We start from the raw sequence: 23,337 nt of genomic DNA on the forward strand, positions 1-23,337 counted from the left end.
GGGTCTGTTTTTGGATAAGGCATTCCCAGGTACTTTATCTCTTCGCGCCACTGCGTGGCAGTAAAGCTCGTATAGGCTGAGTATTCCACCGGAAATTATCCATAAGCGCCGAGAAGAAGAACCTGTCAGACGCTAATGTACGTCAGTTAGACTAAAGCCAGTAGGAAAAAGTGAGCGAAGTGGTGCTGAGTGGGTAGTTCTAGGTCGGAATTCAGAAAAAGGAACCGAGGACCATGCTGAGGGTTTGTCTGCGTGGAGTCAAGGCCACAGCTCAGGTAGGACTGAAATTACACTGCAGATGTTAGCTGCCATGTTGGTGTTAGCTTGTCATTCAATGACCCGCAGCTTGGCTCAAGGTGCCTCAGAGAGCTCACTGCTAACCTGCAATTGTGTGGTTGTTCGGATCTTTCTGGCGACAGCGGTTCCAGCACGCTGGTCCGTAGTGTGAAATATATTTTCACTTTAAACGAATCTGTGGTCTGTTTACCTTCTTGGTCAGGACCGAAGGTCTGGTCAGGACTGAAGGTCTCACACTGAGGAAAAGGAAAAGGAAAAGCGTAGGAAAAGTTTGGAACCATTCGATGCGAGACATTATTGGTGAAATGTCATGGCGGGATTGTGACGCAGTGAGTTGTTGGCTCTGTGAGGAACAGCAGTCCCTTTAGTGCAGTGGTCTCAAAATCCAGTCCTCAAAGGCCAGACTCCTGCAACCTTTAGACATCTCTGCCTCAGCATATGTGGCTCTCATATGAACTTATTAGCAAAGCTTTGTAGAGCTTGACTTGAATTTAGCCTGATCGGCTTTGTCAGAAACTCCAAGACACAGGTGGAGGCCTCCACAATCGCCTGGATCTATGACTAACTGACAAACAGACCACAGTTTATGAGGCTGATGGGCCACAGGGGACTGTACTCTCACCATTCCTTTCCACTCTTACACTTCAAACTTCCTGTAAAAGTCCGACTTCTGTCATCTACAGAAATACTCAGGTGACTGTGCAGTTGTCAGGTGTATCATGGTGGACAAGAGGCTAAGTACAGAGAGCTGGTGGCATGGTGTGGGAACAATCATCTCATTTTGAATGTAAACAAAACAAAGGAAATTATTTTAGGAGAAACCGGGTTAGATTAATTTGTTCCAGATTTGTGATGCATAGAAGCTGAATGCTGCTTCTCCATGATTGATTCTGGACCAGAACCTTCAACAGATCAGAACCAGAAGACTTCAGAGGTCTGGAAGGTTGATACAATAACAACAGATCTTTAATATATTGTGGTGTTTAGCTGTACAGCGATTTATAAACTAACAACAGTATTTTAAAGTTATGAGCTCCTGGGAGCCAGTGGAAGGACTTTAGAACTGAGGATCAATAATAACTCTTGAACAGCTTGAGTTACAACATTTATTTTCCTTAACTGGGTTTAATAAATGGGGAATAGCAGCTTGAATTAATTTTCAGCTCTGTCAGGAAGCTACAAAGCTTTTATTCATTTACATGTTGAAATAAAAAATGTGAAGGAATATGTCTGGATGTCTTGTAGTCATTCTAAAGAGAATTCAGGACAGAACATATCAACAGAAGGTTTTTGTTTCTGATGTTAGAACTGAAGTGAAGATCAATGTGGCTTGTTTCTTTTTGTGTGTCCTATTACCTTCTAGAAGAGCTCTGGGAGAATCCGTCTGACTAATGTGCAGCAGTGCAGGGAATACACCTCAGGAGAAAGCAGGTAATGCTGTCATATCTGAGCTGAATTTAGGGCAAATAATACAGTCAACTTTTTATTGCTTATTGTAATTACTAAGTGGACTGCATAGTGGCGCAGCTGGTAGAGCTGTTGCCTTGCAGCAAGAAGGTTCTGGGTTCAATTCCCAGCCGGGGGTCTTTCTGCATGGAGTTTGCATGTTCTCCCTGTGCATGCGTGGGTTTTCTACGGGTACTCCGGTTTCCTCCCACAGTCCAAAAACATGACTGTCAGGTTAATTGGCCTTTCCAAATTGCCCCTAGGTGTGAGTGTGTGTGTGCATGGTTGTGTGTCTCTGTGTTGCCCTGCGACAGACTGGCGCAGACAGACTACCCCGCCTCTCGCCCGAAACGTTAGCTGGAGATGGGCACCAGCACCCCTCCCGACCCCACTGAGGGACAAGGGTGCAAGAAAATGGATGGATGGATGGGTAATTACTAAGTTGCATTCTAACATTCCTTGTGTTCCTTCCTCCCCTCTTCCACCTCAGTGGTGCTTCCAGAGTGGTAGCAGCTGGCTTGTTGACAGTAACTGGGGGCATTGGAGGCACAATCATCTACGCCAAGTGGGACCACAAGTTTCGGGCAGCAGTGGAGAAAAATGTTCCATATTCAGAATGGCTGTTAGGTCTGGCTTTGGGACCTGCTTCACAAGATGCAGGTCTTCCCATCAGGAAACAGGTTAGTTCAACCCCACCACAGCACCAGTTCCCTCCAGATATTGTCTCTAAGTACTTTATTAAAAATTTAGTTCACACCAATATTACAGATGATATCAAAGCCTGTTACATCCATTCCTAACTGATCCTAGTTGTCAACCAATGCAGTCAAGTTCTGTTCAATCATTAAACTGTTTAAAAGTTTTCTGTCAAAGGAAACCCAGCAGATTGCATGAAGTCAGTGACTGCAGCATCAGCATGTCAGACTGTGTCCGATGCAGACGTTTCTTTTATGTGGGTCAAATCTTTACTGTTTTAATTCCATCACTGTTTGGTTGAAGGTGTGATTTTTCTTTGGGTTTTTTTCCTGAGGCACTGTGTGTTGCTTCCAGCCTTCAGATTGGCCGATGACAGAGCTATCCCCTGCTATTCTCATGACTTTAGAACAGAAAACCCTGAAGAGGGTGGAAGTGAATTTATGGTAAAAGAGAGCATCACACACCTCTACTTATTCTACCACTCGTGCCCAAAAAGCCTTCTACTATTAGATAATTATGATAAAACTAGGTAAAACATGGTAAAATTAAGGAAATTGCCCAGCGAATTTCTTTAATTTTGGGAGATTGGTGATCAGCTCATACTTGCATATGAATCTGATCTTATCCACCGATCTTATCTACTTCTGCCAAGGTACAACGATTAACCACTCTCCTCTTCTGCTCTCCTGTGAGACATGCTTGACTGACAGACCGGCCCATCAGGTCACGTCTGCACGTTTGCAGTTAACAATAGTCACCCCACAGTTAACAATTCAGCAACTTACTTGCTATATTTAGCAACATTTCAGACACAATAAAAAAAGCTATCGGCCAAAATTAGAATCAGCAGGTGAGGCTTTTTAACGACCTGCCATCGGTGCACCTAATAAAACCATGTCAGCCTCTGTTAGTTCTGGGGTTGGAATGTCTGAATGAATCGTTTTACATTTAAACATGCTTTGATGTATGAAAAAGATTTCTGCCATTGTACTCAACTCTAAATTCTCTAAATATAGACAGTTGGATTATATTGGAAAGAAAGAGAGAGCTCCCTGATCTGTCAGATCAGTGATCTGTCACGTCTCATTGATTGAGATTTGACTCTTTCCGTTCTAAGAGAAGGGGGCAAAGCCTTACCCCTTCTATCATTCAGAATATACAGAGATTCTACAGTGAAGCAAGGCAGTGACAGTCTGATGCTGTGTGTGTGCTTGTGTGTGAAAGCATCTTAACTTCAGATATGCCTGAAAACCAGCAGAAGTAATTCTACCTCCGGTTCCTTGCAAGTTTCAGTTCTGGTTGTTTCTTCATGTTGGTTTGAGAAACTCAACTAAAATCCTTTGGTGTTTCAAATGCGGACTGAGTCTGCTCTTCTGTTTGCTGTTTAGATAGAGTCCATCCAGCCTCCTTCTCTGATGGAAAAACAGATGAGAACGTCCAAAGCGAAGTCCGAAAAGAAACTAAAAGAGACAACAGAGCCCACATCATCACAGCCGACACAAAACATCCAGGGTAAAACCTCACTGCGTTGGCATGCTTTTCTCAAAACTTGTTGCTGTATTTATAAAAAGAATTGTTTAACAAACCATTTCCAACAAATTTGCAAAACAACTTCTTTCTTCATAGCAATGTCTGGAGAAATCTCTCCTTCCATACTTTTACTCTGAAGTCAAACTGCATCTGCTTGATTGACTTGTTTCTTCCCAAAGGAGCAAACTAGAAGACAAAAGAGAACAGGGAAGAAACACTGGCAAAATCTCCAAACAATTACAAATGACCTGGAAAAAAAATTAATAAATCCATGTGCAACATTTTGAAATAAGCTCTCGAATCTTGTATTGTTACCAAACATCAGTTTATTATTTATTTAGCAAATTATGCCAAATTAGTGGTGGCTCACATAAAAGGTAAAAGATGGTGTGGCAGCATTGTTTAAAGAGAGAAGGAAGAATCTGTCAGGAGGGACATGAGGAGCCTGGACCAGACAGGAAACGCATCCCACAAACTCATTCTAGACTCTACAGAGGAAACTCATTGAGCCACCACAACCTGGAACCCTGACTTGTCAACACGATCCTCTTTTTATTGTATGGGGGTTCTGTACAAAGTTGAATGTGCTGACAACAAAATCACACAAAAATCATCAATGGAAATCAAATTTATTAACCAATGGAGGCCTGGATTTGGAGCCACACACAAAATTAAAGTGAAAAAACACACTACAGGCTGATCCAACTTTAATGTAATGTCCTTAAAACAAGTCAAAATGAGGCTCAGTATTGTGTGTGGCCTCCACGTGCCTGTATGACCTCCCTACAACGCCTGGACATGCTCCTGATGAGGTGGCGGATGGTCTCCTGAGGGATCTCCTCCCAGACCTGGACTAAAGCATCCGCCAACTCCTGGACAGTCTGTGGTGCAACGTGACGTTGGTGGATGGAGCGAGACATGATGTCCCAGATGTGCTCAATCGCATTCAGGTCTGGGGAACGGGCGGGCCAGTCCATAGCTTCAATGCCTTCATCTTGCAGGAACTGCTGACACACTCCAGCCACATGAGGTCTAGCATTGTCCTGCATTAGGAGGAACCCAGGGCCAACCGCACCAGCATATGGTCTCACAAGGGGTCTGAGGATCTCATCTCGGTACCTAATGGCAGTCAGGCTACCTCTGGTGAGCACATGGAGGGCTGTGCGGCCCTCCAAAGAAATGCCACCCCACACCATTACTGACCCACTGCCAAACCGGTCATGCTGAAGGATGTTGCAGGCAGCAGACCGCTCTCCACGGCGTCTCCAGACTCTGTCACGTCTGTCACATGTGCTCAGTGTGAACCTGCTTTCATCTGTGAAGAGCACAAGGTGCCAGTGGCGAATTTGCCAATCTTGGTGTTCTCTGGCAAATGCCAAGCGTCCTGCACGGTGTTGGGCTGTGAGCACAACCCCCATCTGTGGACGTCGGGCCCTCATACCATCCTCATGGAGTCGGTTTCTAACCGTTTGTGCAGACACATGCACATTTGTGGCCTGCTGGAGGTCATTTTGCAGGGCTCTGGCAGTGATCCTCCTGTTCCTTCTTGCACAAAGGCGGAGGTAGCGGTCCTGCTGCTGGGTTGTTGCCCTCTATGGCCTCCTCCACGTCTCCTGGTGTACTGGCCTGTCTCCTGGTAGCGCCTCCAGCCTCTGGACACTAAGCTGACAGACACAGCAAACCTTCTTGCCACAGCTCGCATTGATGTGCCATCATGGATGAGCTGCACTACCTGAGCCACTTGTGTGGGTTGTAGAGTCCGTCTCATGCTACCACGAGTGTGAAAGCACCACCAACATTCAAAACATCAGCCAGACAGCATAGGTACTGAGAAGTGGTCTGTGGTCCCCACCTGCAGAACCACTCCTTTATTGAGTGTGTCTTGCTAATTGCCAATAATTTCCATCTGTTGTCTATTCCATTTGCACAACAGCAGGGGAAATTGATTGTCAATCAGTGTTGCTTCCTAAGTGGACAGTTTGATTTCACAGAAGTTTGATTTACTTGGAGTTATATTGTGTTGTTAAAGTGTTCCCTTTATTTTTTGAGCAGTGTGTGTGTGTATATATATATATATATATATATATATGGGGACTTTCAATGTATATTTTATGATATTAGACTGTAATGTCAACTCTGGTAGTGGGACTACTGATGGAAACTAGTTTAAGCTGAAGCTGGTGCAAAGCATCTTTCAGGTTTTCTAATTGTCACTTTAAAGCTAATTTGTTTTAGTTTTGGCTCATTTTATAATTTACTCTTCATTGTGACATTTTTGTAACATTTGTAACAAACCAGTCAAAGCATTGTATGAGTGTTTTCCTTGTGCATTGGGTTTCCAAGCAGAGGCTTCAGCAGAGGCGACTCAGATCATCTCAGCCATCAGTGAAGTCCAGTCCATTCCAGCTCCATGCGACACCGAGCCCGCAGCAGCTGCAGGTAGCATGTTTCACTCTTGCTGCGCCAACATTGAGCTTCCTCATCCTTCTAACGTTTTCACAGGTTCTGATGGAACACTTTGAAGTCCTGTGAAGCAGCTGTAAAAATAGGTTACCACAGCAACCTCCCCAAAACCTCATCCATTTACAGACTGGACTATTTGATTTATGCTAGAAAGGCCATTCTGTAACTGTTGTTGAAAACAACAAATACTAAAGCAGGCTTTAGGTTCAAAATGGGAGTTATTGGAACAAATAGGTAAATTCCAGCTTGAACACACACTTTGCAAGTTGTTGTATCTGGGGGGAGAACTGTGTTTAAATATTTCATTCAAGATGGGAGAAATTAAAACATTTTTGTCAAAAAGTGGTGAAGAAAAAAGAAGTCTGCTACACTTATAAGAATGCTGCTTGTAGGTTTTTAAATCGTTCTAGCAGTTGCTAGCTGGGTGCGCTAGGTGGCAGTCGTGTGCTTTAATCCCACTGAATGATGCAACATGAGCATCATTGGTTCAATGGGCAGTGTTTGCGTTGATGCTTTGTGACTTTAAGAGAAACTGATCACTTTCCCTCGCTGCTAGTCGGCAAGCATGAGGCCGCCTCACCCAACAATGTTTCACCTGTCAGTAGTGGTTCAATATTTATTGTTCAAACACTTTATAGTCCAGGAAATAAGGACAATACCTGCATATAAATGAGACGCATCACACGTGTGTAAACTTTCTAGAAGTGTTAACATGTTACACACACTGTCCATAATAATGCACTGAGACATTTTCTGACTGAAGTGTATATGCAGCTGGTCCTAAGAACAACCTTATTATTCGGCACTTTTTACATTTCCTGCCAACATTAGTTTCTGGGGTGCAGTGGTGGTGTAGGTGTAAAGCGTGACTCCTATCTTAGTCCTTGACTCGGTCATCACATGTTTGAGTCCCACTCTCACAACCCACCTTCCTGTCTGACAACTGTCAAAACACTTACGGTCCATACATTTTTTTGAAAGCAAGCTTCTTATTTAATTACCTGCTTGATGAATCATTTATAGTCTTCCTAAACTTCTGTCCAAGGACTGATGGGTGTGTAGTAACACCCATCAGTCAAGCTGAAACTTGTCTAGAAACTTTAGATTTTAGGACAAACTTCTGTGTGGACAAATAAACCTGTTCTATACTGTATGTTGTTCCACCACATAACAAAAGAGAAGGAACTCCACAGTGAGGGTGTCAGGATGGGAAGATGGTTTCTGTGTAGTTCTAGTGGCAAAAAATCTAATGTCTCGACATCTGAAAACAGCCACAGTTTACCGGTGTTCTGTACATAACAAAACTTCAGCAACTATGCAACAGAAAGTCAAAAATAACCAAAAGTAGCACAAATGACACCCAGCCATTCTGCTGAACTAACTAGAGCAGAAGGTTGCTGAAGATAAATAAAATAAATGTGCAGAGACTAAAAAAGATTAGAAGTTTTAGTGGCTCAGAGAAAGTTCTGTCAGATCTGGATATGAGGGTCTTTGGAGCAAAGGGCCAGTTGGTGTGAGGGTCCAGCCTGCACTAAGGGTGAAGTGGATCAGATATAAGTGGTGTCATGACAACACATGAATTCTTTTAAATGTTGGCTGTAATATTTGAAGCTAAATTTTGCAGTCACATTCAGTCTGATTTAAACAATCTGTAGCATTGAGACTTCAAACACCCAGTGATTATTTGAGGAAAATCCAGCAGGACACATCCTAACGCAGTGAATTGGAGCACCTTTATCTTGGCTCAGTGCAATAAATGGTTAGACCAGTGCTTCTCAATTCCAGTCCTCAGGCCCCCCCACCCTGCATGTTTTAGGTGTTTCCCTTCTACCACACATCTGGATTGAATCTGTGGGTGATTAACAGGCTTCTGCAGTACTTGATGGTCATGCAGTCATTTGAATCAGCTGTTCTGGAATAGAGGCACATCTAAAACATGCAGAGCAGGAGGGCTTGAGGACTGGAATTGAGAAGCACTGAGTTAGACTGACGGAAGATACTACTGATGTCTCCAGAGAACATCTCAGGTTTTCCAGTACCTGAGATGTTCTTCACCTGCTGCTGTTAGAATGTAACACACACACCAGTCACGTCAACTGACTTCAAAAAAGATTATTGTTTTAATTAATGTTAGAAGTGAAAAAAGTAAAAGTTTTTGCACTTTTGACATTTTAAACATGTTAAAATGTGTAAAATGTTTTTACACATGTTAACAGTGCAGTCTAGAATGAAAAGGCTGAAAACCCAAGCAGAGCAGGCTGCTGCTACTGGAAACTAACATGTCTAAAAGTACCCTTTGTTAAAGTGATATGTGTTGGTTTTCCTTAGAGGACTGTAAAGAATGCAGTGATCATAATATTGCCTTGGAAACAGCGGCTGTCCTTCAGGAGACAGAGTCGTCTGGAACAGTAGAGCCTCTGAGAGAGCGGTCAGCAGAAGAAGTGGCAGCTAGGCTGGCCCAACAGAATCAGGACGAAAAAGACTTTATCGCATGTGAGTTTTCAGCAACACACACACACACACAATATTACTCATCTCAACTTTTACATACTTATGAGTGTTTTGTTCAGTGGGACTGATATGTTGCCTAGAATAACATTGTTACTCTCAGGTTGTGTTACCTCACCTCTGTGGTTTAATTTTTTGATAAAGTATAAAATCAATAATTATGGAAAACTTTCTTCATAAACTTGTTTATTTTGCCATAATATGACCTGACAAGGTTAATGGGTGAATATAATAGTCACAATAGTCACTTGGTCGTCTGTACTTTAGACGACCAAGTAAAACTGTGAAATACCATGTGAGCTGTAAACTTCAGCATCTTGTGTGGGTGTGTTGCAGTGCTGTCGGCCCGGCTGGATGACTCCCTGGCCAGTTCTGCCAAGGCAACGCTGCAGGCTATTGGAGCTCAGGAGGCGGCTCTGCAGGCTATCACTCAGCACACACACAAGCTAAAGGAGGCAATGGAGGCAGAGGTACGGAGTCTTCTGAGCCAACTATACACACTAACTACTGCACTGTTGCTGCTAGTGCATCCATCCATCCATTTTCTGCCACTTATCCGGGGTTGCGTTGCGGGGGCAGCAGCTTCAGAAGGGAGGCCCAGACTTCCCTCTCCCCAGCCACTTCTTTCAGCTACTCCGAAAGAAGTGGCCCAGCTGGCCTGGGAACACCTTGGGGGGACCCCAAGGAGTTTCCCCCAAGGTGTTCCCAGGCCAGCTGAGAGACATAGTCCCTCCACAGCGTGTCCTGGGTCTTCCCTGGGGCCTCATCCTGGTTGCTTCACACTCGGCCGCGAACCTCTCCAGCAAGAGCTGCAGATCACGATCTGATGAAGCCACCAGAACCACATCATCCGCAAAAAGCAGAGATGCGATCCTAAGGCAACCAAAACGGATCCCCTCAACACCTCGGCTGCACCTATAAATTCTGTCCATGAAAGTGATGAACAGAATCGGTGACAAAGGGCAGCCTTGGCGGAGTCCAACTCTCACTGGAAACGAGCCCGACTTACTGCCGGCAATGCGGACCAGACTCTGACACCGGTCATACAGGGACCTGGCAGCCCGTATCAAAGGGCCCGGTACCCCATACTCCCGGAGAACCCCCTACATGGCCCCCCTAGGGACACAGTCGAACGCCTTCTCCAAGTCCACAAAACACATGTAGTCTGGTTGGGCGAACTCCCATGCACCCTCCAGGACCCTGCTGAGGGTGTAGAGCTGGTCCAGTGTTCCACGACCAGGACGAAACCACACTGCTCTTCCTGAATCCGAGGTTCGACTATCCGACGGACCCTCCTCTCCAGGACCCCTGAATAGACCTTACCAGGGAGGCTTAAGAGTGTGACCCCCTTGTAATTGGAGCACACCCTCCGGTCCCCCTTTTTGAACAGGTGGACCACCACCCCAGTCTGCCAATCCAGGGGAACTGCCCCTGATGTCCATGCGATATTGCAGAGTCGCATGAGCCAACACAACCCTACAACATCCAGAGCCTTAAGGAACTCCGGGCGGATCTCATCCACCCCCGGGGCCCTGCCACCGAGGAGCTTTTTGAACACCTCGGCGACCTCGTCCCCAGAGATTGGAGAGCCCAACCCAGAGTCCCCAGGCTCAGCTTCCTCAACAGAAGGCATGTTGGTGGGATTGAAGAGGTCTTCGAAGTATTCCGCCCACCGGCCCACAACGTCCCGAGTCGAGGTCAGCAGCACACCATCCCCACTATAAACAGTGTTGGTGCTGCACTGCTTCCCCCTCCTGAGACGCCGGATGGTGGACCAGAATCGCCTCGAAGCCGTACGGAAGTCTGTCTCCATGGCCTCTCCAAACTCCTCCCACGCCCGAGTTTTTGCCTCAGCGACAACCCGAGCCGCATGCTGCTTCACCCGCCGGTACCCATCAGCTGCTTCTGGAGTCCCATAGGCCAAAAAGGCCCCATAACACTCCTTCTTCAGCTTGACAGCATCCCTCACCGAAGGTGTCCACCAACGGGTTCAAGGGTTGCCGCCGTGACAGGCACCAACAACCTTGCAGCTGCAGCTCCAATAAACCGCCTCGGCAATGGAGGTACGGAACATGGTTCACTCCTCCCTCGGCTGCCGCCCATAACACAGTGCACCCTGCTAGTGCAGTGGTTTAATTATTTTCTGTTACCCCCCCCCCCCAGGGAATCAGTTCCTATCCTGACACCCTCACTGTGTTTTTAAACATTTTTTGTGCAAAATTTGCAACAATATTGCTTGTATTCTAGCTTGTCAGAGATATGAAAAGTGCATTATATGATCATAGTAACTAGGGGGGCTTTATCTATATCCTGGCCTTTTTCTGAGAGCTACCACTACTTGGTTATGATGAAGTAAGGCCAGACTTAGTTTTTTTTTACTTGTTTGAAATATGTTACTAAAGCTGTGATAATACAAGAATAAAATTGGAATTTTGTGAGAACTCTGGACCACACTGCTAAAATGAGGAATACTGAGGGTCTTATAAAGTTATTGTTGGTATTGGTTTTACAAATAAGAAAATACTTAATCTTTTAACACATCAGAATCAAACATCAGTCACAGGACTTTGAAACGATTATTTAAAGAACTGTTTAGTTCTAAGAACTTGCTGAGCTATTCACGTCAGGTCTTGATAACTATAGAAGCTTTTTTTCTTATTAAAGTAGCGTTTTTTTTTTCTTGTCTTTTAAAGACTTTAGTGTAACTATTCACTTAATATGACTTTATTCGTCGTACTTGTAACACTCATGATTCAATAAAATTTGTGAAATTTTATTGTCACAAATTTCTCTATCTCTTCTCTATTTTGGTAGATATGTTTCTAAACATCCGCGCTCGTATCGTCGGCTCCGTTAACATAGACGCCTCATGGACCACTCTTGCCTATTTTTATTGACTTGACATAAGGCGGCCATCTTGGAGCGGTTGCCCCCTCTACTACAGTCCTGCTCACCATTATTGGCACCCATGAAGTTTAAGTACATATAATGGAATATTTACTGAAGGAAATTCATCAAGTGAAACAACATTTTACTGCTGACAGCTTGTGCTTGATGCAAAACAGCAAATGATAAAAAAACATTTAAAAAGACAAACATTATGAGGAAACAAAGAAAAACATTTTTACCATGCCAATGGTATTGGCACCCTTTGCTGCAAATCAATATAAAAACCCAATTTGGCTCTCCTGTTGCAAATCACACATAAAGATCACTTGTGATGGACTGCCTCCACACATGTGACATGAATTAACCAATGACTAATCATGTTGGTGCTTTAAAAGCCACCTGTTAGTTCATCTCCACATGTGAAGGAGCTGTCTGAGGACATCAGAAATGCTATTATTTGCAAGCACAAGACCTCCAAAGGGTATAAAGCCATCTCCAAAGACCTTGGTATCCCTGTTTCAATGGTGCATAATGTTATTGAGAAGTTTTCCAGGCATGGAACCTCCCTGGACGTGGGGGGAAAAGAAAAATTGATGACAGAAGTCTTCGACGGTTGGTGCGAATGGTGGAAAAAACACTATGTCTAACATCTAAAGACCAACCTGGAGCCGTCTGGTGTGATTGTTTCAACAAGTACCACACGCCGCACACTAAACAAAGTGGGGCTTTATGGGCGGAGGCCAAGGAAGACTCCATTGCTGAAGAAAAGACATAAAAAAGAACATTTGATCTTCGCAAAAGAGAACCTGGACAAACCTCAATCCTTCTGGGACGTTTTATGGACAGATGAAACAAAAGTGGAGCTTTTCGGTAAATCACACAAACAATATGTTTACAGACGGCGCAATGAAGCCTTTAAAGAAAAGAACACCATCCCAACAGTCAAGCATGGTGGAGGATCCATAATGCTGTGGGGCTGCTTTGCGGCATCCGGTACTGGAGGCCTTGACCGTATCACAGGCATCATGAAATCAGAAGATTATCAAGCAATTCTAGAGCGAAATGTCTTGCCCAGTGTAAGGAAACTTGGTTTGTGGCGAAGATCCTGGGTCCTCCAGCAAGACAACAACCCAAAGCACACAGGCCTGTTTTAAAATGGCCAACAATGACTCCTGATCTCAATCCAATTGAAAATCTTTGGGTGGAGCTGAAATCTACCATTGAAGAAAGGAACCCTGCTAATGTACGAGAGCTTGAGAATATTGCAAAAGAAGTGTGGGAGAAAATGCCACCCGAGACGTGCAAGAAGCTTATAGATGAATATAAGAAACGTTTGGAGGCTGTCATTGCTGCCGAAGGCTACGCAACCAAATATTAAAGAGGGGTGTCAATATTAGTGCACATGCTGGTTTTCTGTTTTGTCCTTTGGAATTAAAATATTTATGTTGAAATGGTAATTATCTTTGTTAAATTACTTTGGACCTCAAATTGAAAGATCCTGCTGATATAAGTTTTGAACATTTCCATTTATTTCTGAAGATATTCACTCAGCTATGTAAATCATGCCAATAATGGTGTGCAGGACTGTAGGTGCTATATGCTTGGCAGGCGAAGTGCAGTATCACCGCATTTAATCAATCGTATCTCGATAAGTACTAAACAAATTTTCACACCGTTTTGCTGAAAACATTATTAAAACAGCTATCATAGCTACATGTACAAGGGCGTTTTTGAATTAAGTGTTTTTGAATTGGATTGATACATGGTTCAGCATATTTGAATATTCTTAGTGAGGTTAACAGAATAGGATTGGAATATTTTGATTTTATGTATGATCATTTTACAAAACACACAGCCACTCATAATGTTATATTTATTTAGTAATATCAATACATATTTATAAGTATACAAGCACAAAATAATACAAATATAATGTAGAGGAACACGGATTATTAAAAATGATTAATACTGAATGATACATATATAAGAGGTGTGTCGATCGATCGGCCACCGATCATAATCGGCCGATTTAAATGAAAAAGTGTATGATCGGTGATCGCCGATCACGGTCTCTTGTTGCTGATCATACCAACCGATCACCTGCATCTCATTTCTCAGCCTGTCTGTGCAGCTGGTCTCCTCTTTCCTTCACACTGCGCAAACGCACAGCAACAAATCCTAAGCGATGTGGAACTATAACGCACTGAGTGATTGAGGACGTTTACGTGTTGAGCGGAAAATTGAAGCAGGTCAAAATGCATCAACACAACGAATCTAATACGATATAAAAACAATGTTATACTTGACGTAGTTTGGCTACATCGAGGCTCACTGCAGTAAAAAAAAAAAAAGACATATGGAGGATCAGATAGCAGGTAAAGCAGCGCACAGCTACAAACACTCACCCGGATTAGCATGACGGTCAGAAAGCTAAACAAATAACCCGCAAAATGATTTAAGTCTACGAGCTGCGATGTAAGACGCTGGTTCTGTTCTCGCTGTTGAACCGCTGCTACGCTACAGGTAGTAATATTTCACAGACGGAGCGCCGCTTCTGCTCCACCTGGTAGTGACTCTCACACCGAACCTCTGTTTAAAGCTGCAGCATCTAACTTAACATTTTTTTATTTTACATACGTATTAAAACTTTCGCTGTCCTAACATGAGACAGATAATCTCTGAAAAAATAATCTCCTCTGCCTCCTCCCTGCTCTGCATAATTACTCCGCTCAGTCAGAAACAGCCACTCAGAACTAGCAGTAATCAGCTAGCCGCCATGCTAACAGGAAGTTTTCATTTAGTAACTCTGGATTGTTTATTGTAATGGAACCTGTATTTCCCTTTGAATGTAAGTTTTATACTTGAATTTTTTTTGGCAATGTTGAGAGGTTTTATTTTGGCTCTTTGCATTATTTAGCCTCTTCAGAGCCTTCATATGTTATCAGTCTGTTAAAGATAATATTATTGATTGTAGTACAATTTACACAATGCCTGTTTTGTTTTTTTCTTGGAAAAAGTTATTAAAAACAAGTTTTTGTCTAAATTAAGGTGAATTCATGGTTCCTTTTTCCACATAATGTAACCGGTAGTGCTTATGATTAAAAAAATAATAATTATGTGATCGGTATCGGTGATCAGCCCTCATGGGTGATCGGAATAGGCAGGAAAAAACCTGATCGGCACATCTCTAATATATATATATATATATTATATATATTAGGCTATGCACTTTTATATACTCAGATTTTTTTTTTAAACAGCTGGAAGCATCAGGGGTTCCTCTGAGCCTCATTTGTTCTCAAGTCGTCGTCTTCAGAGTGTGACAACAGGGAAATCTAGACAGAAAAGATGAGAAATGGTTCAAATAGCCACAGTGTTATTGATTAATGAAAATTATTTTGAGGGCTTTTCTTTATGTTGTGAATTTTATAAATTTTAAAACCATTAACCCTGTTTATGGTCAAATAAAAGTCTATAAAATGCTTGAAGGTGGTAAATGTAGCAAAATCAGAAAAATAGCCCAAATGTATGTCACACTCAAATGTGAGTGTAAAGTTAGGAGACACAAGGCAGAGCAGAGCAGATGTTCTCACAGTGCTGCATGGCTTCAAGAAGCGTCTCCATCCAGGAATAAGCACTGGAGTAGAAACAGGGTGGGTCTTGTTTATGGAGTGGTTTCTAATGGCAACATAGCATAGAAATACAAAGTTCTAAATCCTCTTTGCTCAGTTTATATTCATCCAGAACTTCTGAGCAGTTTATGAAAATAAAATCAGAGCTGTACAATTTAGAGGAAGTTCTACCATGACAATCAAAAAACATACAAGAACTGTTACCAAAGCTGAAAGTTCTAATAAAAGGATTTTGGCACATCTCCTTTGTTAATGATTCATTTTTTTGATGTTGAATTTAATGTTTTAATGAATGCAGGGTCCAACAGAGGAAAAGTCAACCCACTGGAAAGATCTAGAAGCTGCCCTGGCAGACAGAACAACTTCTGCGAATGTTGCCAAAACTGCTCTTGTCAAAGCCAAGTAAGACATGTACACACATTCAGAGCTTGCTGCGATGAATTCAACTTGTCTTTACATGCACCATTTTGTTTATATGTTATGTATTACTAGGTAAACGAAAATATCTTTAAAATAATGTTTTTGCTGTCTTGGAGGCATGTTTATTTTGTCTTGGAGTTCAGACAGTTGAGGTAAATCTTCACATTGACTTCTTTCCACTATTGCAGTGAAGCTCTGGACAGTCTAAAATCAGTGATTGACAAATCCAGAGGGTTGAAGATTACAGCTGCACAGCCACTGATCTTGGCAGCAGAAGAGAATCTCCATAAAATGGTGGTAGACTTGGACAAAGTAGTCTCCAAGGTAAGACCTGGTTGTAAGGGTTGCTGTGATCAGGTTTTTTCTGCCGATTCCGATACTGATCACGATTGGCTGTTAATTTTTCACTTTAGGTATAAATGCTACTATGTGATCTGGCAAAATAGATCAAAAGAATTGCCTAATTTAGACAAAAGTATGCAAAATTCTTGCAGGCACAATGCAGCAGGTATTCAGTCAAAAAGACAAATGTAAAACCTGTAATCAGTACAATATTTAACAACAAGGCTCTCAACAGCTTAATTATGTATAATTAAGCTGTTGAGCTTAATTATACAGCTCAACAGCTTAATTGAGCTTTATAAAGTGAAATAAGTCTCACAACACTGCCTATATCAAATAATGTCAAGCAAAATATAAAACATTCATTCAAAGTCAAATGCAGATTGCGTCAACATAAACAACCCTAAATTACTAAATCAAAACTGCTTGAGAGCATTGCTAGCTGTTTTCTGCTGGCTCTGGTTGGTTGTTTTTGATTGAGCAGCGTAATACTGCAGAATACAGGAGGAGGACAGATGAGCTTGATCACCCCCCCTCACACACAGCTTATCTGTGCCATGTTGGGACCACAAAAGTTTTCATACATATGTAATAACATCTTTTTTTAAATTGCGTGCTGCAGCTTTACGGAGACACTGGATGTGAAAGTCCATGTTCTGGTGGAGCACGAACTGTGCCACATCTCTGAAATGTTACGTCTCAGAACGTATGGTTCAACAGCTAAAGCAATACCCAGCATGTTACATCCCCAGCCCCATGACTTAAGTTATTTTTCAGGTTGTATGCTTAGTTTTCTGGCCGTCAGACTCATCCAGGTGTGCGCTGCTTTATCTGCTGCCTGGCTGCTCCAGATGTCTTTTTTTACCCTCAAAAACTCAACATACTTCTTCAAGTGCTTGTTTTTTTTAAATGTCATATTAAATTAAAGCTTTGTGTTGATGCATTTTGACGTGCTTCATCTCCGAGGTATTTTTCACTCACAAGAGGCAAACTTACCCATTCACTCTCACAGTAATGTCTTGTGTAGCGTTAAAGTTCTACAAGACATTACTTATGATTGGCTGCCGTGCGCCTCCGCAGTGTGAAGAAAAGGGGAACAAATTATTAGCTTCCTACCTTCAGACTGATTTGTTTTAAAATGCACAACTATTTCAGTTCTGCTGATAAATTTCTGACAAGTTTTGTCTGTTCCAGTCAGAGGTAATCTGGGAGGAGCAAGAGATGCTGCTCACACACTGCTAGCTTTTCTCAGGGCATGGAACAGTTTCAGGGATAGAGCTTTCTCATGTTGGGAGAACTTGGTGACAACAAACCGTTTTCTTGTCCTGATCTTCCCATCTGACTATGAGATCACCTTGGAGCTGATCATTAGTTAACTTTATTGTTTTGTTCCACATATTCCTGGACTTGGTTTTCAATTTTAAATGTTTAAAATCATTTTAACTGGGCACTCTATCATATTTTTCCTCTTCTCTATTTGCTTACATGTTCTAATAATGTAAATCAGTGACGGTTTGCAGTACTTTAGGTTTTGTTTATATGTACATAGACTTCCTGAGATCTGCTCATGGTTCCACATCCAGAACACCCTTTAACCCTCACCCTGTCTCCTGGATTGTAGGTCCAATCAGCAGAGTCGGAAGCAAAGATTGTGGCCCAGTACACTGAACTGGTTAATGAAGCCAAGCAGCAGTTTCAGAGGGAAGTGAGTAGCCTAACTCCAGAAATCCAGGCCAACTGGAAAGGCCTTAGTAAGTACAAGTATTATACACATCAACCATTATTGTTCATGCAGGCTCCAGCAGGAGAGTTTAAATGTTTAGTGAATCCTAAGCTAGTTCCAGTTGTGTGTGTGTGTGTGTAGCTGGTAAACTGTCAACAGATGACCTGAACGCTTTGATTGCCCACGCACATCGGCGCATTGACCAGCTGAATCGAGAACTGGCTGAGCAGCGAGTCCGAGGGCAGATCCACATGGAAGCAGCGCTGGAGCAGCAGAGAGCCGAGGACCAGAAAGCTCTGGACAAAGCCATCGGCACAGCAACGCAGCACGTTAAAGAGGAGGCCCGACTGGAGCAGGAGAGGAAGGTACAGTGGATTGATGCCTGAGGGAGGCGGCAGGCATCCTGCAGATCCGTGCTGATGTGAGGCGTGTTGTGCTTGCAGCTGGCTGACCTGAGAGAAGTGATCGAGGCAGAGATGAGAACTCAGCTGCGGCGGCAGGCGGCTGCTCACACCGACCACGTCCGAGATGTCCTCAAAGTCCAGGAGCAGGAGCTGAGAGCTGAAGCCGAGCAGGTCTCTACCACACACAACAAATACACACTATGCGCACTTATCGTAGATGGACTAGTCCAGGGGCACCCAAAGTCGGTCCTGGAGGGCCGGCATCCTGCACGTTTTAGGTCTCTCCCTGGTAGTAGTAACAACCTGTTCAGCTTTTCAATGTTCCTCTTAGGCCTTCTAACGAGCCATGATTTGATCCAGGTGCATTAAACCAGGGAGAGAACTAAAACATGCAGGATGCCGGGCCTCCAGGACCGACTTTGAGTACCCCTGGACTAGACTCTATTCCTTTAGAAGGTGGGGAGGGAGGGTTGTCTGTCTGTAGAGGTCTGCTCTGTCCCATCATGCAGAGTCCCAACAGCTGATTGGACAAAGGAGGATCTGCCATACTAGTAGCCAGCCTGACCATCCTCTTGATGCACAGTAACTCAGTAAGAATGCCTTGAGTCAGAGGCTCTTTCAGATCTGCTGCAACACAGGCCACTACAGATCTTTCCTGCCAGCAGCTTTAGCCATCTCTCATAATCTCTTATTCTTACAGCAAATGGTTTGGAATTTCCCACCAAGAATAGTAAAGTATCATTGAATAAAATAAATTGTATACAGTTCAGTTCAAATTCAGTTCAAAAACACTTTATCAATCCCAAAGGGACATCAAATAAAAATGTTATTAAATAAACTAAGTAAAAAATATTAAGAACCTGTAAATATTGCTCATGTCCTCTTCTTTACACAAAAGACATACCAGTTGTATGTTTATTGGTTTTACTGAAGAAAAACACTTCCTTTTGTCATTTTTTTTTCACTTTTAGCTGCAGCTCTGTCCATCTACTGTGAATAGTAGATGTAGTAGTTCTGTTTTGAATCATACAGCACCTTACAGTTGTATTCCAATTCTCTCAGCGGAAACCTGAAATCCACTGCAGCTAATTATTTTGAAAAATCCCTTAAGTCTAGTTCCCATTAGACGTCACTGAGCATGTAGGACATCTTGGAGGAAAACATGTCTGAGGCTGAAGGAGGCCTGACATCTTCCAGCAGCACAGCAACAAACACACAGACAGACATATTATGGGATGGGTTAGATCGACGCACATTCATGTGATGGAATGGTCCAATCAAAGTCCTAACCTAAATCTTAGTTCAAAATTGATGTTTAGACTAGAACTTGAGCTATTTTGTAATCACATGGGCTGGCCTGTGTCATTACATAGGTAGATTCTAAAAGCTACTGGAGATGAAAATATCTAAGCAAGGAAACCTTCAGCTTTCCTTGCATAGAAAGCTGAGGGTCAGAGCCTCATTCAGGGCCAGAGAAGAGTCCTCAGCCTCCGCGGTGCTGTCAGCACACAGAAGGCCAGGGCCAGGCATACTTTATATGGTAAAGAAAACACAAAGAGATTAAGAGAAGGCAACATGAGACCTCTAAATTTAAAAAACAGTTCTGTCTAGGGCTGCAATAAACAAATATTTAGTAATCAAGTATTCTATTGATTATTCTTATGATTAATCGAACTCCCCACCCAGCTGTGCCAACAATGATGGAGGGATCTCTGGTGTGTTTGACTGGCAGGCGTCTGGAACGATTGTGACAAACGGACTTCCGCAGTTTGCAGAAAAGGTCTGAGAAGAGATTGCTAAGATGGTTGACTTTTCTGGCATTGATAAAAAATATTTAAAAACCCTAATCTCTTTTAACATTCGGTTTTATTACTTGGTATAGCAACTCAATAAGAACTGTCTTTTCAGACTCGGGTTGAGACAAGTTATATAAGATGCGGTCAGTACAAAGTTTTTTTTGTCCCATTGTCAACTCTGACCAAGCTCAGCACATTTTAGAATGTTAAATTGCTTCATTACTTGTTACTAAGTGTTGACATGTGTGGATTATGCCTTAATTTTCTTGTACTGCTGCTGTCCACTAAACAGAGCAGAGCAGAGTTTGTGAGGGACAAACTGGAGACTGTAGCCTTGGTTCTCTTTACTTCTTACTCTAACATGAGCTTCCCATCTGAAATCTGAGCAAGAAGTAAAGAGTTTCAGGAGAAACAAGAATAAGATCAACTTTTATTCAGTTTTCTGAGAGGAGATGGTGGAGGACTACTGGTACAATACAAGTGTTGGGCAACAGGTTGGACTGGAACTGCATGAAGAAAGAACTAGAGGTTATAGTTTTCTAGGGTTTGCTTACTGCTTGTCAGTCTATATAATAGTTATTTTTAAATGTCGAATTCTAGTGCATCATTTCATTTTAAAATGTTTTGTATTGCCTGTAATTTTAACAAAATATCTGTTTCTCACCTCTCTAGTGAGGTGACTGGATGTAGTAATGAGTACTGTGCGTTTTCAGGAACTGAGCAGTAAGCTGCTGGAGCAGGAAACCCGGTACCGTCAGCTCACTCAGGAACAGCTCGATGACTTCACTCTGGATATGAATGCTGCCTACGCAAGACTGAAGGGAGTGGAGGAGGCCATAGACAGTAAGATCAACAGACGTCTCCTCAGAATCTTCCATTCCAGTCTGACTTCAGGATAAACTAGAACTACAGTGGATGTCACCAGCATGCACATCCCAGGTTTCTGTTATGTTACAAAATGAGACCATGATAAATAATTTCCCTTTTCCTTTAGCTGACATTTTTTTTCTGAACTATTGAACTGAAAAACAAACAGATGTGTTTAGATCAGTGCTTCTCAATTCCAGTCCTCAACTCCAACCTGAATAGCAAAATGTGGTCATTTCCAGAATTCGAGAATTGTGGGACACCAAGTAATGTATCTGCTACAAGAGTGTCAGCATTGTTTTAAACACTTGTGTGATTGCGACTTGTTTTCTTCAGTAATATCTGTACTGTATAGAAACAATTCTCTGAGAGGAAGGTCATTGGATTGGACATGAAATCAAATTATCGAATGTTTGTGTGAAGACAATGGGAGACATTGACCCTGCAGCCTGAAATATCATCCCAAACAGTAAATTCCTGAATGCTGAATGCTAGCTCTCCAGCTAGCGACATGCTAGGTGGAGAGCTCTGACAGAAGTATTCCTGAAGAATACTTGATTCCTGAACTATTCTTCAGGACGGAAAGTGAATACTGAGTGTTTCTGCCTGCAGGCCATGTGGAAGCAGAGGGGGAGGCCCGGAAAGCTCATCGGCTGTGGCTGTCTGTGGAAGCGCTTACCTACACCTTAAAAACAGCCAGCTCTGAGTCTCCCAGCATGCCCCTGGAGGACGCTGCTGAGGCTGTGCGTGCCAGCTGCGTTGACAATGATTTTGCCCTGGCTCTGGCGTCAGCTTTGCCTGAAGAATCCCTGAAGCGCGGTGTGTACAGCGAGGCTTCCCTTCGTGCTCGTTTCAACTCTCTGCGATCGCTCGCTCGCAAAGTCGCTCTCATCGATGAATCCCACAACACCCTGTACCAGTACTTTTTATCGTATGTCCAAGCTGCACTGCTTTTTGAGAAGCAACAGGAAGTCCCGCCCACCCAGCTACGCAGCGAGGATTTGGATCCCTTCAAGCTGCTCTCATATGCCAGCTACTGCCTAGAGCACGGGGATCTGGAGCTGGCAGCCAAACTGGTGAACCAGCTGCGAGGGGAGGCCAGGAGAGTGGTGGAGGACTGGCTGACTGAAGCCAGACTCACACTGGAAACCAGGCAGGTCATCAGTTTGCTTTCAGCCTATGCCAATGCAGTAGGTTTAGGCACCACCCAGGCTCCATAGCTGCCTCCTTGACCAGGCAACCCAAAGGTAGCATGTATGTTGGTAGAGGAAGCCAGCTGGAATGTGGTCGGATCTACAACAGCAAACGAAAGCGCGATATTATTGCAGTGAACCATCTATTAACGTTAACCCACAGATTAGTTTCAAATCACTAAGATAAGATGTAGTCTCAGTTTAGGTCTCAGCTTTGTTTTCTTTACCTTGTTTGGCAACATGCCATGGTCATCTTAACAATAAATAAGTTATGCTGCACTGTTGTGAATATTGCACATTAAATAAATCATTAAGAAGGAATGTCGTCTATTTACTGCTTTTGTCCTCTGTGGAGTTTTAGTTTAGTCCTTCCAGGTTTCACTTCCTGCTGGTCCTCTGGTCTCCTTCCAGCACTGGCAGGAGACACTTATCTCTCTCAAATGAGACTTTGATCTCTGAGACTGTGGTGTTTCTGTGAAGGACTGATGAACTGTCCTCACTGTTTACCACCTCAAGTCTACATGTAAACAGGTGAGTATGATCCATCAACAAGAGAACAACTGTTTTCAGATGTCAAACATTTGAAGTTGTTAGACTTCAAATTCCATCTGAGTTGTGGAGCCGCAGGAGGAGCGCTGTGTGCTGCGCTCTGACGGCAAACGCACAATAGTTGTTATAGCAAAATCTGGGCAATGGAGCGCAAGAAGAAAAGTACGTATCCCAGCCAGCATACCTAGGTGGGTCCCATATGGGGAAAAGGAGAGCAGACAATATGGGTCACACATGGGTTTATCCCCAGTTTCCATGGTGGGTTTGCCCATGTAGGGTCACCGCCTACATGGCGTTGGCCCTACATGGGCAAACCCATGTGGGACCACTATGCAAACTGCAGACAAACCCATGTGGGACCCATATTGTCTGCCCTTTTACTGATACAGCTGGAATTGTAAACTTCACGGCTCCTTTTTTACCATCACATTGACAGAGAAAATGTTTTTAATATTTCTGCCACATCTTCATTATTACTCTGGCCATCATAATTTGTGACCAGTGTGATTTTGGCTATAAATATTAATATGAATACACCCAAATAGTAATGAAGTGGTTAAACTCTGACATAATTTACAGGCC

The 23,337-nt window shown here is 43.1% G+C and overlaps 1 protein-coding gene across 6 annotated transcripts; it reads left to right on the forward strand.

The window, feature by feature from the left end:
• The first annotated feature begins 91 nt into the window (after positions 1–91).
• LOC145550535 (MICOS complex subunit MIC60-like) lies at positions 92–22,527 on the forward strand. Of its 6 annotated transcripts, none has more exons than XM_081604425.1 (14): positions 92–275; positions 1,661–1,728; positions 2,234–2,423; positions 3,828–3,951; positions 6,313–6,408; positions 8,806–8,925; positions 9,277–9,410; positions 15,760–15,863; positions 16,070–16,205; positions 17,845–17,974; positions 18,088–18,311; positions 18,390–18,521; positions 20,860–20,989; positions 21,626–22,527. In XM_081604425.1, the coding sequence occupies exons 1-14, from the start codon at positions 234–236 to the stop codon at positions 22,231–22,233; spliced, it is 2,238 nt and encodes a 745-aa protein (XP_081460551.1). In that variant the 5' UTR covers positions 92–233; the 3' UTR covers positions 22,234–22,527. The 6 variants fall into 6 exon arrangements, with proteins under 6 accessions (XP_081460551.1, XP_081460550.1, XP_081460547.1 ...); XM_081604424.1 differs by having other exon boundaries at positions 1,664–1,728; positions 8,761–8,925; XM_081604421.1 differs by having other exon boundaries at positions 93–275; positions 8,761–8,925.
• The last annotated feature ends 810 nt before the right edge of the window (positions 22,528–23,337 follow it).

This window comes from Poecilia reticulata, unplaced genomic scaffold, assembly GCF_904066995.2.
Source record: "Poecilia reticulata unplaced genomic scaffold, P_reticulata-male-v2 Scaffold_76, whole genome shotgun sequence".
In the NCBI taxonomy this organism is placed as follows: domain Eukaryota; kingdom Metazoa; phylum Chordata; class Actinopteri; order Cyprinodontiformes; family Poeciliidae; genus Poecilia; species Poecilia reticulata.